The 24,502-nt window shown below is 51.6% G+C and overlaps 12 protein-coding genes across 12 annotated transcripts; 6 read left to right on the forward strand and 6 right to left on the reverse strand.

Annotated features, from left to right (window-relative positions):
* Positions 1-562: 562 nt before the first annotated feature.
* Positions 563-930, reverse strand: P152DRAFT_169542 (uncharacterized protein). Its single transcript, XM_033674081.1, has one exon. It carries the CDS (start codon positions 848-850, stop codon positions 617-619), a length of 234 nt encoding a protein of 77 aa, XP_033530744.1. The 5' UTR covers positions 851-930; the 3' UTR covers positions 563-616.
* Positions 931-1,455: 525 nt separating this feature from the next.
* Positions 1,456-3,732, forward strand: P152DRAFT_468553 (DUF1741-domain-containing protein; the record flags this gene model as incomplete). The annotated part of the gene is made up of 8 exons (XM_033680828.1): positions 1,456-1,539; positions 1,595-1,720; positions 1,772-1,852; positions 1,904-2,057; positions 2,115-2,227; positions 2,279-2,604; positions 2,656-3,128; positions 3,179-3,732. 8 exons carry the CDS (start codon positions 1,456-1,458, stop codon positions 3,730-3,732), a joined length of 1,911 nt encoding a protein of 636 aa, XP_033530745.1.
* A 252-nt stretch (positions 3,733-3,984) lies between these two features.
* On the forward strand, positions 3,985-5,548 carry P152DRAFT_169904 (uncharacterized protein). The gene has a single exon (XM_033674084.1). It carries the CDS (start codon positions 4,112-4,114, stop codon positions 5,183-5,185), a length of 1,074 nt encoding a protein of 357 aa, XP_033530746.1. The 5' UTR covers positions 3,985-4,111; the 3' UTR covers positions 5,186-5,548.
* P152DRAFT_169880 (uncharacterized protein) lies at positions 5,372-6,464 on the forward strand. The gene is made up of 4 exons (XM_033674083.1): positions 5,372-5,663; positions 5,713-5,792; positions 5,841-5,999; positions 6,070-6,464. Exons 1-4 carry the CDS (start codon positions 5,557-5,559, stop codon positions 6,429-6,431), a joined length of 708 nt encoding a protein of 235 aa, XP_033530747.1. The 5' UTR covers positions 5,372-5,556; the 3' UTR covers positions 6,432-6,464.
* Positions 6,465-6,969: 505 nt separating this feature from the next.
* P152DRAFT_452234 (trimeric LpxA-like protein) lies at positions 6,970-7,646 on the reverse strand (the record flags this gene model as incomplete). The annotated part of the gene is made up of 2 exons (XM_033678282.1): positions 6,970-7,414; positions 7,486-7,646. 2 exons carry the CDS (start codon positions 7,644-7,646, stop codon positions 6,970-6,972), a joined length of 606 nt encoding a protein of 201 aa, XP_033530748.1.
* A 1,036-nt stretch (positions 7,647-8,682) lies between these two features.
* On the reverse strand, positions 8,683-10,173 carry P152DRAFT_423371 (vesicular integral-membrane protein VIP36 precursor). The gene is made up of 5 exons (XM_033677208.1): positions 9,879-10,173; positions 9,787-9,810; positions 9,559-9,711; positions 9,233-9,493; positions 8,683-9,182 (listed from the first exon to the last, which is right to left on the reverse strand). Exons 1-5 carry the CDS (start codon positions 9,987-9,989, stop codon positions 8,763-8,765), a joined length of 969 nt encoding a protein of 322 aa, XP_033530749.1. The 5' UTR covers positions 9,990-10,173; the 3' UTR covers positions 8,683-8,762.
* Positions 10,174-10,175: 2 nt separating this feature from the next.
* P152DRAFT_461759 (uncharacterized protein) lies at positions 10,176-11,313 on the forward strand. Its single transcript, XM_033680193.1, has 3 exons — positions 10,176-10,424; positions 10,499-10,639; positions 10,690-11,313. The coding sequence occupies exons 2-3, from the start codon at positions 10,535-10,537 to the stop codon at positions 10,855-10,857; spliced, it is 273 nt and encodes a 90-aa protein (XP_033530750.1). The 5' UTR covers positions 10,176-10,424; positions 10,499-10,534; the 3' UTR covers positions 10,858-11,313.
* Positions 10,784-12,232, reverse strand: P152DRAFT_461760 (uncharacterized protein). Its single transcript, XM_033680195.1, has one exon. The coding sequence runs from the start codon at positions 12,142-12,144 to the stop codon at positions 11,170-11,172; it is 975 nt and encodes a 324-aa protein (XP_033530751.1). The 5' UTR covers positions 12,145-12,232; the 3' UTR covers positions 10,784-11,169.
* A 1,983-nt stretch (positions 12,233-14,215) lies between these two features.
* P152DRAFT_461762 (citrate synthase-like protein) lies at positions 14,216-16,367 on the reverse strand. The gene is made up of 5 exons (XM_033680196.1): positions 15,989-16,367; positions 15,907-15,934; positions 15,676-15,841; positions 14,644-15,622; positions 14,216-14,589 (listed from the first exon to the last, which is right to left on the reverse strand). Exons 1-5 carry the CDS (start codon positions 16,034-16,036, stop codon positions 14,374-14,376), a joined length of 1,437 nt encoding a protein of 478 aa, XP_033530752.1. The 5' UTR covers positions 16,037-16,367; the 3' UTR covers positions 14,216-14,373.
* Positions 16,368-16,475: 108 nt separating this feature from the next.
* On the forward strand, positions 16,476-18,915 carry P152DRAFT_170127 (isocitrate lyase and phosphorylmutase). The gene is made up of 3 exons (XM_033674086.1): positions 16,476-18,016; positions 18,087-18,764; positions 18,821-18,915. Exons 1-3 carry the CDS (start codon positions 16,906-16,908, stop codon positions 18,826-18,828), a joined length of 1,797 nt encoding a protein of 598 aa, XP_033530753.1. The 5' UTR covers positions 16,476-16,905; the 3' UTR covers positions 18,829-18,915.
* On the reverse strand, positions 18,618-19,553 carry P152DRAFT_461764 (Rpr2-domain-containing protein). The gene is made up of 2 exons (XM_033680197.1): positions 18,809-19,553; positions 18,618-18,755 (listed from the first exon to the last, which is right to left on the reverse strand). Exon 1 carries the CDS (start codon positions 19,497-19,499, stop codon positions 19,002-19,004), a length of 498 nt encoding a protein of 165 aa, XP_033530754.1. The 5' UTR covers positions 19,500-19,553; the 3' UTR covers positions 18,618-18,755; positions 18,809-19,001.
* Positions 19,554-19,936: 383 nt separating this feature from the next.
* On the forward strand, positions 19,937-22,469 carry P152DRAFT_170095 (ATP-dependent RNA helicase SUB2). Its single transcript, XM_033674085.1, has 5 exons — positions 19,937-20,407; positions 20,930-21,340; positions 21,391-21,751; positions 21,802-22,059; positions 22,108-22,469. The coding sequence occupies exons 1-5, from the start codon at positions 20,152-20,154 to the stop codon at positions 22,154-22,156; spliced, it is 1,335 nt and encodes a 444-aa protein (XP_033530755.1). The 5' UTR covers positions 19,937-20,151; the 3' UTR covers positions 22,157-22,469.
* Positions 22,470-24,502: the final 2,033 nt, after the last annotated feature.

A 24,502-nucleotide genomic window follows, 5' to 3' on the forward strand; every position in this document is an offset into this window, starting at 1 on the left:
CCCTTTCACGCCCCTGCAGTCCGACCATCCCGACCTCCTCGACTGCTCTAGATGCTGCCTGGGGCGCGGGCTGAGCAGGTTTTCTTGAAGATCCTTCGGGATCGCCGGGTGTTAGATAGATTCCTAGCATACCAACCTGCTTCTAGAAAGCCGAGGCGCTAAAGGAGGCGTAACGTCTCGCCGTCCCCCCATTTTCTGGCCGTTGTGCAAAAAAGCAACCTCCTTTGCTCGCCTCGCCTTGCTTTTCCTTCCTTTCCTTTTCAATCTAGACCGACTCAGCCCATGAGACCGGCAATGCCACGTAGCAACAAAAAGGAATGAAAACAATGATACAGGGATTCAGGGATAATCAAGTGCAGTGGACCTTATGGCCGTCCCACTATGACTTAGAATTAAGGATGACGGTGGACCGAGGCCGCAGGAATCGGCGTGGCCGATCGGGATCAACGGCCTTTAATGTCAGAGGCTGCGAGGGAGCAGGGCATGAGCGAGATAATCGGCCGCCCTGAGTTTGGGCAGGACCCGTGGAGAGCAAGGAGGTTGAATTCGGGGAGACGGTCAGTTCTCACTCGAGCAAGAGAGAGAAAAGGCACAGGGAAAGAAATGGGAGGCGTGTCTAGCAAATCAAATTAACGAGGTTCTCGAGAACGAAATGCCCGGCAAACGATACTATAGCGTAGACGGACAGAGTGCAACACTTTGAACGGCGACGCGCAGGAAGTGGGGCCGAAAGGGAATACGGCAAAAGCAGAAAAAACAGGGCGGCGAGCACGGAGAAGGCGGGAAGGAGCTGAGGGTGGGAAGCTGAAAGAGAACCAGGGAGCGAGGGGTCAGAGCAGTCGTGATCCATCAGTCGCTGCAGTTGTTGAGGGGGTAAAGGAAAAGGGAACAGAAAACAATGAAATAAAACGGTAGAAGAAGGGAGTGGGATGCGAGTTTTATATGTTGAGGTCAAGGGAGGCAGACAGGCCGGAGGAGGCGGGAAATCTTCGGATAGTACCCGTCAACCAATGAGGGGCGGGGGTGGGCTCGGTCTTCCAAAAAAGGCAATCCGCCCATTCCGGCGGTCGACCTGCCGTCGCAACTTTTACTAAGTTAACTAACTAGTTAATTAGTAACTAAGTTAGTTAACTTAAGTTAGTTAGTTAGTAACTAACTAGTTAATTATGGATGTTCCGTAACTACATGAGTCTGACGTCCAAATAGCTTGCTGCGGCATTGGCTTCTGTCGTCCGTCTCATTGAAACATTCCCCACCAACCCCTGTCCCCTACCGATTCGTATCAGAGCGTATCACGATCCCAAGGAGTTTCAAGAATGCGCCATTATTCCAGTTCACAGTCGGGAGCTTCTATACCGATCCCTTTGCATCACGGAATGGGCTCTAGATAGCTCTGCCTTTTCACGAACCCCAGCTTCGATGAATTCATTGCGATCTGTTTAACAATCGTGGGAGATGGAGCAGTCGCCTTTGTCCCAACAGGCACGGCCAGACGTGTTTCAACCGAAAGTCATTAAACTCTATGAATCTCTTCTTCTGGTACTTCCATGTTCTCCAAGTCCCTCTCCAAACTTCATGACTAACAGGGTCCAAGGATGATGAAGACGAAGCGGAGAAGCCCGAAGGTTTCTGGCGGGAGTTCTTCCTCCATAAACCAGATACTGCTGGTCTCCGACAACTCCTCGCCAATCTGACACCAGACGATATGCTGCACCTCCAAGTCCGTATGACTTCCGTGGATTCCATACTTGCTGTGCTCACCATGTCGTAGTTTCGAACCCAACAGTTGGTGTCCCATGCGATCGCATATATCAAGACGGGAAGGGGGCCTTCCGATGAAGTCGCTCTGGATGTAAGTGTTCCCTCTGCCGTCATACACGGCATACGTGGGCTCACTCATCAGACTTTGACGGTGTTTCTAGTCTCCGTAATGACGAAACGATACACAAACCCAAGCGCCGATATCATTGCCATCTTAACCGGCCTTAGCGACGCCGACGCGACTTTCGCGGACTTAGTATCTGCCTTGGACTGGACGATGCGAAATGGAAGAACATGTAAGGCTGCTTAAAAGCTGGGGATTGATGGGGATCAATTGCTGACCGTCAGGATAGTGCAACTCAAGCTCCGTGCTGTAAGAGTGGCCTTGTCGGTTACATCTGGATCATACCAGACGGGACTGGTCTCATACTTCACTCATAAGGATCTATTCCCTGCTCTCATGAAGGTCCGTAGGTAGAACCAATCTACAAGGAATGGAATGTTAACGTTCTTGCAGCTCATCCAGGAGTCAGACGCAACCCAAGCCGCCGAGCCATTCGTCCTCCTAGGCCTTTTGGCGAACTACAACAAATTCGAGTTCCAGAATCCTTACCAACTACGACTCAACGACTTCGTGAACGACGCGACTATGAAGATGATTGTATCTTGTATTGGTACTGTCTGTGCCTCGATTCGGGATCGATATGTCACAGTCCAGGACGATGCTCCAGAAGGATGGTCGCTGGGGACGACTCTCACATACTTCGGACTGGGCGGGCTTGCATCTAGGCCGTCAACTCCAAGTGCCAATTCGGAGGAAACGGCCGCTGCTTTTGCCTCGCTGTATGATTGCCTCCCAGAATACGATATGACGATAGCTAACGGATCTCTCAGACCAAGTCCGGACGTTGCGATCTTGCTGCCGACTTACGATTTTGTCAACGCAAATAAGCTGTTCTGCTCGAACTTTGTCCTGAGAACGGCAGACACCAAACTCCAGCATTCCGCGTTTGGCAATTATCTTTCCCTGACTTCATATCTTTTCCAGCATGCCCATCGGTCAAACCGAGCGACTTACTATACGTACATCAGCCTTTACACCATTCAAATCCTTGTTGAAGACCCGATCCTCGTCAAGCATACTTGTAGCGAAGAGAGCAAGACTTCGGTGCGGTTATGTCGGCAGAGACAACCTTTTTTGCCTGCGATCAAAGGAGACCGGGAACTGTGCCCGATTCTGTTGGATCTCATGATCGACGGAATCAATCACAACCTAAGGCGACGACTCGATGTGCAATTCTACCTTCTGTGCATCGGCATCTTGTTGAGAATTATATCCTTCATGGCGAAGTCACGAACGAGAATCGGTAAGATCCCATATGCCGTGAATTAAGAATACTAGGCTGACACCAACCAGTTTATCATTGGGCTGAACTCTGGCGGTCACTCCTTTCTTTCATTCGCTTCCTCACATCATACGCTTCCGACATCAAACCACTTACCAATTCCCATCGCCTTGTCGAGTCCCTCACCGAACTTATCGCGCTGTCGCTCTCTGTCGGAGAATCATTTCTCCCCGATACAGCATCCTATGACGACTTGTTCTACAAGTTGGTGGAGACCGGCGATACGTTGACGAAATTCCGTGATGCTTACAATCTCCGGGTATCTCGTTCATCAAGCATGAGTCACCCTACCCGCGAATCCAGTTCCATCGAAATCTTGACTGGAGTGTCCAGTCATTACTATAGTCTGTTGGAAACGCAAGGGAAAGGAAAGCTACGAAGCAAGCACTTGAGTCCAAAGGAAGTAAGTAACGTCATCAAGCAAGGGTATGAGACTTTATCGATTCAAGGTCGAGAGGATCTGGATCAGTGGGAGGGATATCGAGAAGCGGATCATCGCGCTGTGATGAAACGAGTGGCGAGAATGGCTGTGGAAGACGCGAAGCTCCTCATACAGGAAATGTAAAATATCCACGGAATGTATTGATATTTAATGACCATTGACAGAGTCGTCGTTGGTGTTCGGTTCCGGTTCCGTAGGACTGAAAGTAACAGTATTCCGTGATAATATAGGCCGAAGGGTCCAAACTCCAAAGGGGCTATTACGTGAACTTGACATGAATTACCATGATTCAGCCCTACCGGTAGAACCTCGCTTAATCTAGGACCAGCGACATCACCTTCTCTGACCATCAACTCGAACCAGCCCTCGCTGCCACACGTCACATAACTAAGCTCTTAGCAAAGGTAGCTTTGACTGCGATATTCGTTCCTTCGTGAGTGCCATTAGACGGCTAACCTCGGCAAACTTGTGTCCTCCTGTCCTCCTGTCCTCCTTTCGAGAAATGACCGGCCTCAAGCTTGGGCTGAATGTTCAGAAGAAAGGACAACAGCTAGCCAAATCCAAGGCCGTTTTCCTTGCGGACGACGACTCGGAAGAAGAACGCCCTGCGCCCCCGAAAAAGTCCAACCTCACTGCCCCCAAACGGACCGACTTTAGGAAGAAGATTGAGAAGGAGGAAATCGACCCATCCATATACGATTACGACGCCGCCTACGATGCGATTCATGCCAAAACATCTGCAAAGAATGCCGCCGCCCGAGAGCATGCAGAACAGCGCAACCCGAAGTATGTCGAAGGTCTCTTGGCATCCGCCGAGGTTCGAAAGCGGGACCAACTACGTGCCCGAGACAAAATGCTGCAGAAGGAACGTGAGGCTGAAGGGGAAGAGTTCGCCGATAAAGAGAAGTTTGTGACCAGCGCATACAAAGAACAGCAAGAAGAGTTGCGGCGGCTGGAAGTAGAGGAGAAAATAAAGGAAGAATCGGAAGCCCAGAAACGTAGAGAATCGGGAATGCAAGGCTTCTACCGGACTATGATGGATCGGGATGAGCAAAGACACCAGGAAGCAGTTGAAGCTGCAGCAAATGCATCGAAGCCGAGCGAGATTGGAGAGCCTGTCAGAGATATTAATGACAAGACCGAGAAATCTGAGGCCGACATTGCGCGTGACCTAAACGCGAAGGGTGCTCGCATCATCCTGAACGAAGAAGGCCAGGTTGCAGACAAGCGTCAATTACTATCTGCAGGTCTGAACGTGGCACCCAAGCCGAAGTCTGCTACTACGGCAGGCTCTCAGACAGGAAGGGGACAATATTCAAGGGCACCTGCTACGTCATTCGGTCGAAATGACAATCGTAAGGGTGTTCGGGAGCGCCAGTCGCAAATGCTGGAAGAGCAACTCGAACAAGCCACCAAGCGAGCTGCGGATGAGGAGGCAGAAGAGCGTCGAAAGCAAGAACATGCTGCAAAGAGCAGGAAAACTACATCCGATGTATCGAGTGCAAAGGAGAGGTACCTTCAACGGAAGCGAGAGGCAGCAGCAGCAGCAGCAGCTAGTAATGGCACTAAAACTTAATGCTCACCCCTCGCACGATTTCCTTATCTCGCGACCTGCTTCTGGGGCAAGTTGAGTGAATAATCTTCGTTGACTACGGATATTCACATTATGGTTGTTCGTTGCCTAACCAGGGCATATTTGGTGATATGCCTGACTATAGGCTCATGCATGAGTACTGAGGTAAAGAAAAGTCATGGGGACCTCAATATTTTGCTTTCGATCAACACCTGCCGAGTACTTTTGTACAGCAACACCGATTCATGTGGTATTTCATTCATGATTTGCGAACTTTCCGGAAACACCACAATCTGTGTTGCGAGCCTTCAATAAATCAACCCAGAAAGTGACGAGACGTTGCGGGTCCCACTCTGTTTGCTTGTTTCTAAGCAATGGCTACTCCGAAACCCTCGGATCAGAGTGTGGAGGATTGGAGACGGCAAGAAACAAAATCTACAAGTCGTGTGGATAACTCCGCGGGTGTTTACTTCCGAGGACAGTATGGATCCCCAGAGAGTTGGATGTACAACCCACTTACGGACATTTAGAAAGCGGAAAGCTTCCCCCGGGCATACATCCCCGCCAACTAGGCCTTCGCGACTTGATTCATTCATGGAAGATCATAACGGTTACTCACTAGTTCTCCCTTGGGTTGACCTATCCTGACTTGTACCAGGGCGGAAGATTCTGCCAAAATACCTCGATCCACCCCTCACTTGCTACTACTGGCATACTCGTGGCCGGTGTAGCAAAAGCGATAAGAAATGCGCCTACGCACACTATAACACAGGATTCTATGCCCCAGATCCAACTGGGTGCTACAGTGATAAATATGGTAGAGTTGATCCTTTCTAAACAGGCACTTCGCGTCAGTCTATCCTTATGCGCTTGCTAACATCTTCTAGCTGCCATTACCAAGTCACTCCATAAAGCCGGCCCCAAGCCAAGTCATCCAGACGTTCCGTACCCTGCACCAGAACTGGCCGAGGTCCCTGACTGCAAGTGTTCATTCCGAGAGTATGTCCACCGAGCTCAAGAGATCGAGAATTATAACAGGGGGAGAGATATTGAGCTACGAGCCCGAGAGGCTCAAGTGAAAGAGAAGGAAGCGCAGCTCCAACAACGGGAGAAATTGGTAAATGAAAGGGAGCGTGACTTGTACAGTCTCTGCTCAATGGTGAAAAAAGAACTGCTGGGGCACCGGGTCTCCGTTTCTCCAATGCCCACGTCCACCTTCAACGGCGATACGGATGGCCAGGGATCATAAGGCTGGATATCGGCTCCGTCAAGGTTGATCTTTCTACAAGTTTCATATGGAGCCTAGGCTCAGATCTAGCCAAGTCTTACCTTGCTGTGAGATTGTGGCTTGCTTGATCTGACGGAGGGGCAGAAAGCAACCATGGTGGGAATGGCCCGAGATCTCAATACCCTACTCCCTAGACTTGCAATACGAACAATTATGCTCCCAATTTTCCGAGAAAGGATGATGGAATGTGCATTGCGATCCATACGTAATGATACAAGAAGAAGCTGAGTGATTCATGCATATTATAGGTGAAGGGATTTTCAGTTGGCAGCTGGCGACCGGCGAGGCTAGATTCTTGTCGAACTGCTAGAAGACCCAGAAATACGAGTCCAGTTGACGTCTATATATGTAGCGGATATTTGCTCACGCTGACAGCTGGTACGCTGATTTTAGGATCAATCGCGGAGGTCTTCCTTTCAAACTTCGATTTTACGCACTATCCGAGCAGGATTACCTGCAACAACATGTAATTCCGGAACATCCTGATCAAATCAGCACATCAAAATGCAGGCAGAGGATTCGGTGCCCTCGGGGTAGCTCGCCATACCTTTGTCACAACACTGCCTGCACCAACGACACAGCCACGTCCAATCCGTACACCGGGAAGAATGATAGCGTTACCACCAATCCAGCAGTCCTCGCCAATCCAGATTTCTTTCCCCAGTTCCGGTCCTTTGGTGCCGTTTCGGAGAGTCGGATCCAATGGATGTGTTCCACTATAGAAGCTGACACTTGGACCGACGAGAGTCCTCGCACCAATGGTGATGGTGCACGTATCTAGCATGGTGCAGTTGAAGTTGATAAAGACATTAGGACCGAGCTTCACATTGAATCCGTAGTCAATATTTATAGGAGTCTCTACCCAAGATTCTTCCTCAAGCAACTTCTCATCTGCTTCTGGGTTTGGGTCTCTTGGTGGTAACGGTTGCGCATCTTCCACGATTCTTTTCCCGGTCAGATGCGATCGGACATAAACCATCGGAGATCGGAAGAAGCACAAAGGCAATGCACTTACTCCCTCCACAGCTCCACCTGTTTGCGTCTATCAACTTCGCCTTTGTTGTTGTATCGTTCGCAAGCTTGAGCACAACGACGACGAGCTGCGACAAGTTCTGGCGTAAAGGCGTGGTACAGCTCCCCACGTAGCATTCTTTGCCTGTTCTCCGAAATCTCCATAGTGTCCGAATTGATAGCTCTTTTACTCTATTGCAAATCCGTGAAACCGTGTTTTGTAGAGTGTCGTACGGGTAGATTGTGACTTTGTGAGGGAGGAGATGGCCGATAAGCGGTTTGAAATGTGGCGCTCCATCGGACGATACCGACCAGTCGCGTAGCTGGTTCCTCTCGCGTCTTCCTTCTGAACTTCAGACACCAACTTAATTGATTTGAATCAGACAGGTAAATGGTAAGTCGCTTCTTCCAAGACTGACTCTACTATGAGAATAAAACTAACAGATCCAAGGAACTTGATGATGAAATCCAGTTGCACAATTCGATACAGGAGCCGACCAATTGCCTTCAAGCGATTCGGCCGGCACTGACTGATGCATGCACAAGAACGGATATCTGATATAGTTCCTACGCCTAGGATAATTCTCCTGCTCGGATCGGACTTAGCTACGAGGCACGAGACGTTGTAGCACGATATCCCGCGATGACGACACACTTTGGTTCCGACGCACGCTGTTGAGCTGGCAGTCTCATGCTGTCGCTCCCGCGTGCTCTCTGGGGAATCCACAACAGTAGTTTTCAATCGTAGCGGGATGCTCCGTACGTGGATATTTTCCCTTTCTATTCGCCGTCAGGCCGATTGGACAACCATGCTAATACGCATACTTAGGTCTTCCTTCGCAGCGGTTCGAGCGAGCAGGAGAATATCAACTCAAAGTCCAATGATGAGCTAGTGATAACCAAATGCCAAATCTGACGCAACCAGGAGCCCATTGGGAACCCGGTTGCGACTGATCACACATAAAAGAAGAGATCATTATCTGAGGATTGAGATTTGACCATTCGCATTTCACTGCTGCGCCAGGCTGTGAGAGGCAGCGCCAATGGGAGTCGCCTTAGTTTGGAGAGGAACACGTGGATGGTCACCGGCTTAGATCCATTTATTCAAGGCATTCCCCTGGAGGGTTGAGGGGAAGGACAGGAATTTTCGAGGACACAGGCAAGTCGAAGTGGTTGAGAAAGTGGTGCCCTAGGCCGAAGTCACTCTTGCAGTGAAAAAGAGATGTTATTCCTCGCTAAATGCAGATACGACGCTCAAACTCGTTGCGACATGCGGGATACTCAAAACCGGGATGACGCTCTTGATGTCCTGTACATCGTAAAACCCACGTAACAACCTGCAACAACACAGCCGAACAAAAGGAACTTGAAGAACAACCCAAACCAAGATCCCCGTTTTTCCCGGTTGGCCTTGAGCGACGGCTTGGTCGATCCCTTCGGCGCACTATGTGCATCGTCTCCTGGGCCCGGAGAATACAAGTTCTTTGTGGATATGGAGATTATGTCGTGGTTATCGGCCAATTCTCCTGTCTCGGCGGAGAAGCCTAGATACGCTACGCCAGGGATCTTGACGTCGGGGATCGTGAAGCACGAAGTCCACTCATACTCATCTTTGTACTGAAGATCAAGAACCAGGTGTTTATCTTGGAGATAGGTAAGGCGAAGTTTGGTGGGGATGTTCTGGTTTCGAATACCGCGTACCTAGGCGAGTATAAGTTTCGTGAACACATTAGGCGAAGAGGTCAACATACGCTGCACCCGGCTAACTCATTCGCCTTGCCGTCATTGTGTTTATCATAGCTGGTCTGTCCATCGCCCATCATGGCCATGACATATGGGAACACGGTCCCTGGTCGATTGTTCTTGTACGTATCAAAGAAAATGCCGAGGCCGTCGAATTTGTCCATGCTACCGAAGACGGCCCCTTGCTGAGCGCGTTGTTTCGTCAACCACATGGCCATGCCGTCGCCGTAAAGCGTGCCAGTGCCATGGATCTTAAACTCCACAACGATCTATTGTAACTCGCAGTCAGCTCGGTGAAGAGAACGTAGATTCCATAACACGGTTCATGACTGACCTGCCAGTTGGTTGCGGTCAAGGGAACTCGAGACCACAACCATCCTGAGCGTGAAGGCAATTCTCCCGTCAGTCGGACATATTGGTCTGTCCGCACCACAGTGTCCGCCCCAAAATCGAACCAGCGACTTTGCATTTCATTATCTAAATATGGCTGCTGTCATTAGCATTTGGACGACAAGGGAAGTCGAATTCGACATTGGACCAGGGCCGATGGAGCGAAGCTTACAGCATTCAGGCTATGGGTTCTAAGCTGGGAGAAGTTTATGTTAGCGTGTGATCATTTGTTCGAGGGTACCGTGCATATGTTCAGGTTCTTACCTCTATTGCCCTCACATCATCCGGTATGATATTGTTATTATCGGCAGCTCGAGTTCCAAACGTCCGAAAAGACAGGAGCAATGCTGTCGATATCAAGGTGTGGAATATCATATCGCATGAGCTTCTGGTCGCTGGATGTTCCCTGGGTTGCCGAGATTGCCGGTCTCTTGGTCTGGGACAAGGCAGGCCAAGAATTGGAGGGTATATATAGGAATTGGGAGGGATCCTTGCTTGTAGTTGGAGAGACGATAGAGCAACTCATCAACACACCGATGATGATCCAACGTGAAGTGGCATCTTTGGTGGAACTCGACCGTCCAGGTGTATGTGGATGTTACAGGGATAGTACTGGTGCCTGACAAAATTAATGTGGCGCCTTAAGGCCTCAGGCTGTCAGGTATTGAAGGGATCTTACAATTCATTCATCATCACAGCAAATGTTCCGTTCAGATGCCACTCATGCCAGGACATATAAACCTAATTCAATTCATCCTCCGCATCCCCTAATACTTCCTTCGCCAGCATCATTTAGAAAGTCCCATAGATGTAAGTTTCCCTTCCCTACGCCGAGGTAGCTGTATGTACTCCGTAAATGTCCACCCGCTTACACACTGAACCAGACTTTCCGCCGACACATTCAAGCACTTTTCAACACCATGGACTCCTTCTCCGGTACTCCATCTTCATCAGACCCGAAAGCCGCCCTCATCACACAAGTCCGCCAGGAGTCCGCTTTGTCCAATGCCAGACAACTCGTCGAGGTCCGATTCCCTTCTTCCGGTCGTTGACACCGCAGTCTAATGAGTTGCAGAAAGTGAACGAGCACTGCTTCGAGAGATGCGTTCCGAAACCATCCACATCATTGAGTAGCGGCGAGACATCCTGCTATAGCGCCTGCATGGAGAAGTATATGGCTGCCTGGAACGTCGTGAGCAAAAGCTACATCACGAAGCTCCAGCGTGAGCCCTCAATGTCATAGGGAACATCTTATGAGATTCCGCCCTTGGTTGGATATGTATAGCGACGGGGACTCGCTTGGATTTTCTTCATGGTTTGCAAACGGCAGGCTCTAGAGGGACAAGGGAAGGCTAGACTTGATCAATGCTTGTCGGCGTTTATACGCCAAGGAGTATACATGTAACATTGCTGTACAATATGACCCGATTCCTCCGGACAGGACCCGGGCTATGGGGCTCGGACGAAATGAAGAACTCCGCGCTATGCGATAAACAGTCACCCTTCGTCTGTGTGCTACTACTTCCAGAAGACCGAGATCCGGGTCTGGAATCCCCTATTTTTTCACAAACGCTTTCTGCCGGTCCGCATATTCCCGAACCATGATTTCGCACTGCATGTCACCACAGAGCCGCTTCCGTCGGTTCAAAGGCAGTTTCTCGGCAAACTCCAGGCCGCTCGCTTTCTCGACCATCTCCAAGGGCACCTCAAACTCCTTCAAACTTCGATCGTTCGCAATGCGAGCATTCGGAAGCACGAAAGCGCCAACGGCGACGTTTCCCCCTACCTTCCCATCTTCCGCAAAAATAACTTTAAAGAAATGCGTGGGCACAGCCACATTGGGCGGCGATCCCACCACTTCGTAGCTGACCCTCCATTTCCCATCAGGTTCTTTTCGAGGCAGGTAGAGGGGTCCCGTGACGATTCGTACGCTTGGATATTTGTGCGTGAGACGCCGACAGAAATCTTCGAAATGCGCCCAGTAATCGCGATTGAAGCCGTCTCCAACCTGTGGACACATATTGCTTAGCAAGAATGTCTCGTTCATCGCCTGCTGGCTCCATTTCGCATCCGCGGCGGGAACCTGGTGGCCACGATCGTATCCGCTGCGGAAGTAGTCGCTCAACTTCGCCCGAAACTTCTCAGGAATTCCGTCATCTTCGGCAAATGAGCTGTGCTTCCGGTTGCCGTCGCGCCCGGCTAGGGAAGCCGGAGTGATATGTTCAGCCACCCAGTGCGGATTGCGGGTGCGGCGGTCGAAGGAGGAGACAAGGGCGAGAGAGGGTCGCAGGTCCGCCGTAGGCCCGGGGAATCCATAGTTAAATATGCCGGAGGGATCGACGGGGGCTGCAAGGACGCCTTGGGCTGAGATCGGGACTGGATTCGGTGCGCTGGTGGTGGAGGGCGTGGTGATGGTGGTCGTCGTGAGCGATAGGGATGTCGGTTCCTCCTTTCGACGCGTGAAGGCGGCAGTGACAGCAGCTCCAGCTCCAGCGCCAATGACGAGGGCTGCTACTGTGATCTTTGCCATGATTGATAGAACTGTCACTTGAACGGCAGACTGTCTCCTTTTTTCGTGGTCAAGACATCAGGAATTGCCGTGCCGGGCAGGATGCAATGGACGGTCATCTGCAAAGACCTCATGATTTCCTAGTCCCTGCCCACGTGCGAGCCTAAGAGCCTGAGGCTTGTGTTGGAAGTTTACATAAGTTCGAACCCCTGCCTGTTGGCCAACCACCTACTTGGCCAGTATCACCATCTTAGCCACCATCATGAAAACCGTGACATCTCTACCACCACGTAATTATATTGAAAATTCAAACCATAGGACTATTGTACAGCATCTTGGGGAGCGTCTGGTATAGTTTCAGCCACGGGAATACTCTGTTCTAGTATAGTATTTGCCTCCAGAAGCCGTACAGCCTCTTGCGCTACTTTGATCTCTTTAATCTGTGCGAACTTAACATTGGGATCTATCCGAACCTTCTTCTTGCGTTTTGGGGCTGAGGCGGCATCTAGACGGGCCTGGAGACTCGCAATTTTCAGATCTGATGCAGCCTGACGCGCCTGTAGCACTCCGATTGCCTTGGCTGCCTTCCCTATGTAGGCCTTCGTCCACTTCGTCACGCGTGTGTTCTTGCTAAGAACGCGCAATGCACTTTGTATTTGTTTGGGCTTGTAGGGCGTCGTCTGGAGGACCGAGGCGACTAGTATTGGGGTGCGTGGAGGCGTGTTTGGTCGTGGAATTGAGGATGCGGTTTCGGTATGCGTGGGCGGTACCACGAACCGGTTATTGAGACCTTTTGACGGGTCCCACGGTATAAGACCTGCAGCCTTCCACCCTGATCTGATTGTACGGTCAATTAGGCGTGCCCGACGCGCCTCAGCATAGAGGACAATGAATCTTCGTCGTTTAATCGGTAGCGCCTCGTCGATATACGCGCTTTGGCGGAGGAGGGCCTTGTAGAAGCGTTTCAGAGGTGAAAAACAGGCGAGATCGAGAGGCTGAAGGATGTGGGAGGTATGCGCAGGTAGGAAGACCACAATCACGTCATTTATCCTGCATTCGTATAGGAAATCGACGGTTGCGTGGCTTCCGTGCCCGTCCATGAGTAGGATCCTGTACCGTCGCTCTGTAGCGGTTTCAGGGAGGAAAACTGTACGAAGCCACACCAACGCGTGTTGATCTGAAGTCCAGCCGTTTGGTGATACCGCATAATGGAAGTCTGGAGGTTGTTCAGGGAACCAAGCAGCTTGTAGGGACGCGCCTTTCTGGATAATGGTTGGTTTGATATAGCGACCGGTCGCAGAGACTGATTCTATGATAGAACACCATTCCCGGTTCTCAGGACTCGTGATATAAGCTGTCGACTTCTGCGAGTCTGCGATGACAGTAGAATTAGCACATATTCCCATTCCAACACCGACTTCATCCATATTCCATGTATCGGAAGGGTGGACATCGTACTGTGTCTGAACTTGGTGAAAATACGCGTAAAACCCATTGATTGTATCCTGGGTTGCAGCCTGACGTCGTACGACATCTAGACTATGCCCAACACACGTCGCAACGCGTGGATTTCGATGTAGAAATCGTGGTATCCAATTCTTCCCAAGGGGTGTAGAATCACCCTGAAGCTCTAGAACTCGCGCGGCCATTTCACGCAGACGTGCGTGGGTAGGGGGGAATCCTTGAGCGTCACTCTCAAGTATCCAGTCGACTAAAAACCTCTCTTGCACCGGTGTAAGGCGTTGGTTCGATTGTTGAGCTGTAGAGCGCGATTGCATGCCCTTGAGGCGGTTTTGAAGCGTAGCTCGATTGACCTTGAATAGGGCCGCAGCTTCATTTTGTGATTTGCATTGACCGGTCTCTACGGCATGGATAGCCTGTAGGAGTACCTCCTCTGAATTTGACATCGTAATACGATATGGTGGTTGAGATATTACGCGTTTGGTGATGGTGGTGAAGATGGTGATACTGGCCAAGTAGGTGGTTGGCCAACAGGCAGGGGTTCGAACTTATAGCCTCAACTTATTAGCCAGGTTTAGTAAGGCGTTGCCCAAGCCGCACTTTAATGATGCACGTGTCCAGCTCATGAATCGTTCCAAGTGGTTTGACTGAAATTGATTCTGGATTGTGAAATGAGGATTTCATCGATCTATATAACTGGCTTGAATGCATTCCAACTCCAAATCGCAGAGATATGGGAACAAGTTCTGCTTTTCTACATGTTCATACGAGCCATACGCTCACGTCCATCTATTTTCCTTCAACCTCCTTCAAGAGACCAGCCAAGTTGATGCTCTTGGGTCGCTCGATAGGGAGGCCAAGAGCACGATCCCAGATCAACTGTGCCAGAGGTCCAAGACCACGGCTGACACCGAAAGTTGCCGTGTAGTACAGAGTCTCGGTGAACCCGTAGTGGTGGAAGAGCACGCCGGACGAGGAGTCGACATTGGGGTATGGGTTCTTGGTCTGTCCGATACGTTAGTCATTTTCGTTGCATCCCTCCGTGAATGTTTCTCGTACCTTTCCATGCTCCGTCAACACGCCCGGGGCAATCTCCGAGTTCTTCTTGACTAGCTGGAACACCGGGTTCTCCGAGATCTCAGGTCGTGCGTTGGCAAAGTCCATGAGGGCCTCGAATCGCGGGTCCGGCTTCCGCAGCACGGCGTGTCCGTATCCAGGAACGACACGTCCAGACTTGAGCGTGCTCCACAGGTAGTCCTTCACCTCCTGGTCGGTATAGCTGGTGCCAATCTTGTCCTTCATCTGGATGATCCATCGCAGGACCTCCTGGGCAGCCAATCCGTGGAGTGGTCCAGCAAGGCCCTGAAGACCGGCGCTGTAGCTCAGGAAGGCATCGCTAAGTGCGCTACCGACGAGATGCGTGGCGTGGGCGGACACATTGCCTCCCTCATGATCGCCGTGGAGCGCCAAATAGAGACGGAGAAGATCCTGGAAGCCCTCGTTCTCCTTGCCGGACTTGCCCAGCATGGCAGCGAAGTTGTAGGACCAATCCTGGGTGAGGTCGACCTCGGCAGGGAGAGCGCCACCTCCACGGTAGGCGTTCTGGTAGATCTTCGCGGCAATGGTTGGCAGCTTGGCAAGGAGGCTGATGCAGTCATCGAAGGTCGGCTCCCAGTAGTCGGCCTTGTTCAAACCCTTCTCATACGCCTTCGCGAAAACAGAGGTGTGGTTGAGAGCGGAGACGGCGCAGGCAAACTGGGTCATCGGGTGCAAGTCCTTGGGGAAAGCATCCAGCATCTCGGTGACATACTTGGGAAGCTGGGCTTGCTCGGCCAGAGTGCGGGAGAGTTTACGGACTTGGGAAGTCGTGGGAACCTCACCAGTCAACAGCAGCCAAAACATGGCTTCGGGGAGCATCTCCGTCCCTGAGGTGCCCTTGGGAAGTTCGCGCTGGCAGTCCTTGATGGTCTTGCCATGGAAACGGATGCCCTCATTGGCATCGAGGACGGATCCTTCCCAGATCATGGCTTTAAGACCACTGTGGTATCGTTAGAATGCGATAGGGAACCCTATAGTTATTGGCGAGCATACCGCATGCCTCCCAAGGTGTTTTCGACCTTGACCTCACCGATCTTCTTATCGGAATGGGCCTTCACCTTCTTGAGCAGCTCCCGCTTCTCAGGGATAACCCTCTTCAATGTCTCCTTGAGATCCTGCTCAGCGGTAGCATAGCTGCGGCGGCCTTCGGCAAACGATGCTATTTTCCTTTATTTAGCCAATGCTCTTGGAGTGTAAACAAAGAAAAGGAAATAGAAAGCTTACCGGGAGCGGATTGCTTGACACCCAATGGCTACATATTTCCATCAGACTTTCTGTCCATCAAGATAGGAATTTCGATACGTACCCGAATGGCCCGCAGGGCTCTTGTGGCAGACCGGGCGTTCATAGCCATGTTTGCTAATGCAATGGGATGGAGGGTTGACGATGCGGGGATGAAGATGTCTCTGCTTGAAGCTCCCCTGATTCTAGGAGAAGTTCCAAGTGCAAAATCGATCAATTGGACAATTAAAAAGGATGAAGGCTAATATCGCAATGGCGGAGGAGAACAAAGGCGGGAGGCGGGAGAGAGAAAGTAGAAAAGTGCTGGTGGTGATGCACGACGACGGCTGCCCTCGGTTCAAAAGATTCCCGTGCAGCGAGAGACCGAGATGCAAGTAAGAGGTAACTCCCGCGTTTAAGCTTGATACGGAAGTAGAACCTTATTCCCGGGCATTATTCTTGCCTCTTGCCGGTCTTGGTTGCTTTGGGGAACGCAGGCGACTAGTACCTGTTCACGTCTCCATCCTCCGTCCAGATCAGCGGGACTTGTCGGCTATGCTAATTCCGCTGACCCGTCCTCCGACCTCGCTCTAACTTCTTCAATTCCTTCCTCGCATATGACTGTGATGTTGACGGATGCAATTATTGGCTGCTGACTGAGGGGGAATACTCCGTTGGGTTTCTAATCTGAAGTTCGTTGTCCGCGGTTGTAAATGTGGTGGCGACATCATCGTGGCGAAGAACTCGACTATTGAAACATCTACTTTCGCTATCTCGCACGCCCGATATATTTATTATAAGCATCCCGATCCCGGAATACAGACTCATCCACTAAATATCATATCCTTTCCAGTCCGTGGCATTCCATCCCTGCCACCGGTGGTAGTCTACAAGTACTGGTGAAGTCAACAAGGGAAGAGCTTGGGGTTGATATAGGGATTGACTGCAGAGAAAGCCGATAGCACCAAACGTCTGCTTTGTCTCATCTCATCTCATCTCATCATGATCCGAACGTCTTCGCGCGCACTTGCCCGTCGAGTATGCTCGTGCGGCCGACCATCCAGCAACCTCATTCCACGGGCATTGACCATCACCGCCGCAAGAATGTCTTCCACGCTGCCTAAAGTCGATCCTCCTGTCTCCACCGCTCACCACACCGATTCTTTCCAACTCCTCTCCGAATCCGCGAAAGCTGGTGCCGCAGAAGACGCACTTTTCGAAAGCCAGGTCCGTGACGTCGAGGCATGGTGGGCATCGCCTCGTTATGCTGGCATCAAGCGCCCTTATTCCGCTGCAGATGTGGTCGCCCGGCGCGGAGCCCTCCAGCAGTCGTATCCCAGCTCTCTCATGGCTCGCAAGCTGTTCAATCTGTTTGAGGAACGAGCCGCAGCAGGCCAGCCGGTGCATACGATGGGCGCAATTGACCCCGTGCAGATGACACAGCAAGCCCCCAACCAGGAGGTGCTGTACATCAGCGGTTGGGCATGCTCGTCCGTGTTGACATCGACCAACGAAGTGTCCGCCGACTTTGGAGACTATCCCTACAACACCGTCCCGAACCAGGTGCAGCGCTTGTTCAAAGCACAGCAGTTGCATGACCGGAAGCAGTGGGATTTGAGAAGGAAGATGAGCAAGGAGGAGCGAGAGACGGCGCAGTATACGGACTACCTACGGCCGATCATCGCAGACGGCGATACTGGCCATGGAGGTTTGTCTGCCGTCCTCAAACTTGCCAAACTCTTTGCCGAAAACGGCGCCGCTGCCGTACATTTTGAGGATCAGCTTCACGGCGGGAAGAAGTGCGGGCATCTGGCTGGAAAGGTGCTGGTCCCCATGAGCGACCACATCAATCGTCTCGTTGCGGCGAGGTATCAATGGGACCTTATGGGTTGCGAGAATCTCGTCATTGGCCGGACGGACTCGGAGAGCGGCAAGCTTCTCAGCAGCGCCATCGACGTGCGAGACCACGAGTTCATTAAGGGTGTCACGGAGGATTGTGAGCCTCTGGCGGATCTGCTGCAGCGAATGGAGATGGAGGGTGCGGCGGGTAGCGAGATCGATGCCACCGAGGCGGCGTGGGTGAAGCAGCACACATTGGTGACATTCGATGAAGGTGAGTTGCTTTTGGCTTAACTAGAATTATGTACCCTGAGGGCCATGATTTGCTAATAGCTACCTTCCAGCCGTCGAGCAACACCTCCGCTCCGAGTCCGCCCCTCAATCCACCATCGATGAATACCTTTCAGCCGTCCGCGCCGACCGGAACCTGCCCCTTAACCGCCGCCGACAACTCGCCGCTAAATATACCAAAACCCCGGTCTTCTTCTCGTGGGACATTCCCCGCACCCGGGAAGGGCACTACCATTACCAGGCCGGCATGGTCGCAGCGACCAAGCGAGCCATCGAATACGCCCCCTATGCCGATCTGCTGTGGGTGGAAACCGGAGATCCGAGTGTCGAAAAAGCGGCCGTCTTCTCGGGAGAAATTCGCAAGCAGCACCCGGAGAAGAAATTGGTGTACAACTTGAGCCCCAGCTTCAACTGGATGGCTCACGGGTTCACCGAGGAGACCCTGAAGAGCTTCGTCTGGGATTTGGCGAAACAAGGATTCGTACTTCAGCTGATCTCACTGGCCGGTATCCACTCCACTGCGACCATCACCAATGAGCTCTCGAGTGGGTTCAAGAAGGACGGCATGCTCGCATACGTCAACTTGGTGCAACGCAGGGAGAAGGAGCTTGGATGCGACGTCTTGACGCATCAGAAATGGAGTGGCGCATCGTTGGTCGATGGTATGATCGGTGCCATTCAGAGTGGAAGCAGCACCAGCAAGAGTATGGGTGAGGGCAACACTGAAACTAGTAAGTAACCGCATGTGCAAGTTGATGCCTGTGCTTGTACTGACCATCCTTCGCAGGCTTCTAAGCATCCAATATGGAGTTCGTTCAGGCATCAAGGGCATGATGTCCTAAACTAGGTTTATCCTGGTCCTTGTTGTGAATCTCCGAGCTATCCACCATGACTACCCTGATGCAAGGCAGCCTTGTTGGATAGATGGAAACATTTTTGTAGAATTTAGCGGAAATCAAATGTTAAGATTACGTCGTGCGATTCCGATCCATTCGTAGCTCACTCCCCCTAACCTTGGCTTTGTCTCCGGTCGACTCCACCGGTTCCATCTTGGCGCTCTCTCTCGCACCCTTCTTGCCCTGCCTCTTACTTCCAACTGGAAACCGCTTTACGGCTTCACACATGGCACATTGTATCACCAGCACGTCCGCCCAAGGCTTAACGCCACTACGGCTCTCATTCTCCATGTGAACCGAAGCGGATCCATCCTGGAGCAGGGTGTTGCAGCGGTTGCAGAGTGAGCGCTTGATCGGTTGTGCAAGGCGAAGCTGGGATTTGAGCGAGACGGCGCGGAGTTGGGAAGCAAGGTGGCGTGGGAGGGCTGGGCTTGATACAGAAGGTTGTGAGGACTGGGAGGGTTGGTGGGTGCTGAGGTAGGTGGCTGCTTTGTAGAGGTAGGCTAGCCGGGCTTGTAGATGAGGGTTTTGGTTCCCTTTGGGAGGCTTGGTAGAGCTTTTCGTCCGCATGGTGGCTATCCCTCCAGTTGATAGCTTAAGAGAGTGAGCGGGGGGCGCCGTGGCTGATGTGTTTAACTTTGAAGTCAAGATCCTCGAGATGAGAGTCGGAGTGGAGGGGGGAGGTTGGCCAATCAGAGCCCTTTGATTCACATCACGTGAACAACGACCAGGCATCAGGTCGGGGCATCCAGGCATCCAACCAGGCACCAAACCAGGCATCAAACCAGGCATCAAACCAGGCAGCAGTGCCAATCACGTGATAGTTATCACACGTGATGAGGCTCAGCTAGTTGCGGCGGCGATTTCTCATTCCCCCAGCAGCGAAACCATCGCAAACTGAAGCCTCATCACTTCGTATCGGTTTTACTTCAGAGCCAACATCCTTCACTCCTCACTCACCCTCTCAGCCTTGCGCTTCTCTCCAAGCTTTCTCTCAACTCTTTTCAACTTCTGACATTGCCATCAACTCTGAAATCGGACATTTACCTACGTCCTACCACCTGCTCTTCAGGTCGTGACCTTCAAGCTTTCTGCTTGCACCCCTCCCACTGACATCTTCATTCTCTCCAAACCCCATCTATTCGTCGGCACCCTTCACTCCGATCATCTCGATCATCCTAGCGTCCTTTGAGTACCGCGTTTATCGCTCTCTATCCTCGAAATGGCTCCCGAACACGAAGAAGATCTCATCGATTACTCCGACGACGAGATCGCCAACGAAGCCGCCCCCGCGCGCACTGCAGGAGCCGCCAACGGCGCCGCTGCCGAAAAGAAAGGCGATCTCACCGTCACCGGAGCTGGAGCAGACAAGAAGGGCAGTTATGTCGGAATCCACTCCACCGGTTTCCGCGACTTTTTGTTGAAGCCGGAGCTCCTTCGAGCCATCACCGACTGCGGATTCGAGCATCCATCCGAGGGTTAGTCATGAAATCAATCATTTTCCTCCCCACAACATCAAGAAGCAAGATCCGCATCGAGGATGTCACGAACACTCCAAGATTCGTGCCGCGTCCGTCCATCTCAATAGCAAGCAAGGATTAGAAGGTGCATATCAATGTCGTCCACGAGTTGGGAACTCAGCCGTCATGGGTGGCAAATGGTGGTTTTGCGAGCGGAGCCTCAGAGGCCGGTATTAGCTGCTGCTAGTTCGGTTTGGATGATGGCTGCCTGATATGAATTCTGGTCGTGTCTCAGACAGCGTGGCTGGGTTCTTCCCGCCGGCAACTGGCAAGATGACCTTGCTCTACTGAGCTGCAAGGATCCAAGGCGGGTTGCGGTCGCGATATGGCGCCGCACTTCACCTTGTGCGTTCAAGCGCACCGCACACGCTACAAGATTTTCAACGATATGGACGCTTGAGATGAATGGACGCGGCTTCGACTCACTTTGCATCGCTTTCTTCGAACGACCGTTTCTAACTTCTCGGTTGCGCATTACAGTCCAGCAAGTTTGCATTCCGCAAGCGATCCTTGGGACCGATGTCCTTTGCCAGGCGAAATCCGGTCTCGGTAAGACCGCCGTCTTCGTTCTAGCCACCCTCCAACAGATCGAACCGGTCGATGGCGAATGCTCTGTCCTCGTCATGTGCCACACTCGCGAGCTTGCATACCAAATCAAGAACGAGTATGCCCGCTTTTCCAAGTACATGCCAACTGTCAAAACCCATGTCTTCTACGGAGGCACCCCCATGCAGAAGGATGTGGAGATTCTCAAGAACAAGGAGACCCATCCTCACATCATTGTCGGAACTCCTGGCCGTCTGAACGCTTTGGTTCGGGACAAGCATCTCCAGCTCCGTAGTGTTCAACGCTTTGTCCTTGACGAGTGCGACAAGATGCTCGATCAAATCGGTATGTGTCACCGCACTTTATCCAAGACTCCGTTCTCACCAAATGTACAGACATGCGCCGCGACGTCCAGGAAATCTTCCGCGCCACGCCGACACAGAAGCAGGTGATGATGTTCTCCGCCACCTTGTCTCAAGAGACTCGCCCGATCTGCAAGAAGTTCATGCAGAACCCTCTCGAGATCTATGTGGATGACGAGACCAAGCTTACCCTACACGGTCTCCAGCAATACTACATCCAATTGTCGGAGCAGGAGAAGAACCGAAAGCTGAACGATCTCCTTGATACCCTAGAGTTCAACCAAGTCATCATCTTCGTCAAGAGCACTGGTCGTGCAACTGCACTCGACAATCTGCTCCGGGACTGCAATTTCCCCAGCATTGCGGTCCATTCCGGCGTCAGCCAAGAGGAGCGGTACGTCTTAAGCAAAATCCAACCATCGAACTGAGCTAATACAACCCTAGTATCAAGCGCTACAAGGAATTCAAAGAGTTCAACAAGCGCATTTGCGTCGCCACCGACGTCTTCGGCCGTGGCATCGACATCGAGCGCATCAACCTGGCAATCAACTACGATCTTCCTTCCGATGCCGATTCCTACCTTCACCGCGTCGGACGTGCTGGTCGTTTCGGGACCAAGGGGCTCAGTATCTCCTTTGTCAGCAGCGAACAGGATCAAGAGGTGCTTAAATCGATCGAGAAGCGGTTCGAAGTTGCCCTTCCGTAAGCATACCGATTCTGTGTCTGAGAGTTGAACTAACCTGCTCCCAGGGAGTTCCCCGCCGAGGGCATTGACGCCAGCACCTACATGGCAAACTAAGCGTCAAGTCGGGGTGATGGATACAAGTGTTATACCGTTGCAGTGGACACCTTTCTCAACGGAAGCGATGGTCAAGGATGGAGTCTTGCAGGGGATAATTTGATTTGTGTAACGGAGAATTCGCTCAAAAGAACGGGTCTACTTCAGTCATTCGGGTTCATACGGTTTCTCTAATCAACACTAGCTGAGGCGCAATCACTCAGAACGTCAGTAGATTACGAAACAATGTCAGGTCTTTGCTCTCTATCGTTGACTCCTGTGGCCCAAACTCTCCAACTCTCCACTCCTGGGCGTTTGTCCCTCCGACCTCGAGAGCGGATGGTGCACAGAACCTCAATGCTAGAAAAAGTAGAATATATCGTCCGTAAACCTTTCTAGGGTCAGTCCGGATGATATTCTGGAAGATTTTGCCTTCTTCATCTCACTGTCTATTAAGCTTTGGAATCCCTTCTCTTCAATCAATTCCTCCCTGATTTCTTTCGCTCGCTCTATACTAATCGGGAAATCTTCCACATCGTTCACAATTCGATCCATTAGCTCTCCAGGCAATTGGCCTATGCCTCCATTCTTCACCACCTCCTGCGCCCACCAGTTCTGCCACTGTGGTGGAACGTTCGCAGTGGATATCACTCTTTTGATGTACGGATCCACAAGAAAAAGGGCCAAGACCTTCTGGTGACCAGGTTTTGACCGGTCGGTGAGGCTGAAGGGCGACACTCGATGCTGGAATATGTTGGGGAAGGCAAGGAATCGAGATTGGCGAGTGAGGATTTGCCCGATCGGTTGAACGGCTGGCCCACCTTGGTCGATGCCGAAGATAGTTTCAGGCCTTCAAAATCCGCTCGGCCGTCCTCCTTCATCATCATGTCCTCGGTTTTCGTATTCTGCCGGAACCCAAGATACGAGTCGGTTATGTTCTCGCAATCATAGTAATACAATGCGGTGGCGCAGATATGCTCGTTAACAAACCCTTCGACATGCCAGGATCCGCCGTGGTAATCTAGTTTATCAGAAGTGAGGTGGATGTTGGCAAGTTTTACGATAACCAGTATACCCTTCGGGGATTGCGCTCGAAGCTCAACTGGGGCTAGTAATGGATGGTTCGCAAAGTGCTTCAGATCCTCTTCATAGTCCTCTGGATCGGGCTGGACGAGAACTCGGTTATCGCGCTTCTACCGCTGTTTAAACTCCCTATATTCATTGACATTATCTTCATCCTCCCAGCCAGATTCATCATCTTCATCGTCCGGACTAGGTTCATCATCATGGTACGAGCTATTCATCATCCTCATGGTCCGAGCTTGCTGCATCATCATCGTCGTCCGAGCTAGTTTCATTATCTTCATGGGCGAACTAGGTTCACCATCTTTACGTTCGCGGTCCTTAAACCTGCCGTTGGGCCAGCCGTATTCTGTGACGCTGGTGTGGATGCGCAGCTGCTGCTGTTCTTCGAGATCGGTTACGGAGGAGAGCGTCTCGTTCCATAACGGAATGGCCCGTGCAATGATCTCTTCGAGGAGAGGATAGATTCGAGCGTGCGTGACCGGATGGAGATTGTTAACGTAGCTTTCGATCTTTACTCAGCCATCATCTTGAACGACACATCGCTGGGCAACCATTAAAACTTCATTGAGATCAACTCCTCATATTTCCCAGAGTGCCCCTTTGGGATAGAGGCAACTAACCCTTGCCCGCACATACCTATGCAGTCTTGTGTGCCAACTTTCACGTCCACCGTTGGGAAGATACGAGAGACGCCGTAAATCGAGGAAACAACGAAGGGTGCACCAAATCCAGGACCTTGTCATTGGATCCTGGATGCCAGTCCTTTTGGTGTTTCGGAACATCCTCCAACAGTTTGACGGCTTCAATCAGCCTTTGGCGTAGCTCTTCAGACACGAGAATATCGGACTTCACCACCGCCGCGCCGATATCTAGAACTCCGACGACTCCCGTGCCTTCATGTTGCTTCGCCTTGTCCCTAAGCTCTGCAATTCAATAATTAAACATTCGGTCTGAGAAGTCCCGGACCTGAAGCGTTGGGTCCACAATCTTGCCCCGTCATTTGGCTACGATCTCTTCATCAAATACCTTGCGGCGCCATTCCGGCTTGTCGGTGAGTGACTCCATCACGCCCAACTTGGCTTGCTCCCGGACTGTTACCGCCAAGCCCCAGTATTCCGTAGGAAGGGTAACGATTGAGAAACTGGAGCGCTTTCTCTCACCATCTTTGACCGGAAAGCGTGGGAATCTATTAGTCATCCGAATGCCGAAGCCTAGATACTCACCGACCCGAGACGTCGTCCTGGTTGAGGGATCCATTTTTGAGTGGCGATGGGAATTTGA

This window comes from Eremomyces bilateralis (genome assembly GCF_010015585.1).
Source record: "Eremomyces bilateralis CBS 781.70 unplaced genomic scaffold P152scaffold_27, whole genome shotgun sequence".
Lineage (NCBI taxonomy): Eukaryota > Fungi > Ascomycota > Dothideomycetes > Eremomycetales > Eremomycetaceae > Eremomyces > Eremomyces bilateralis.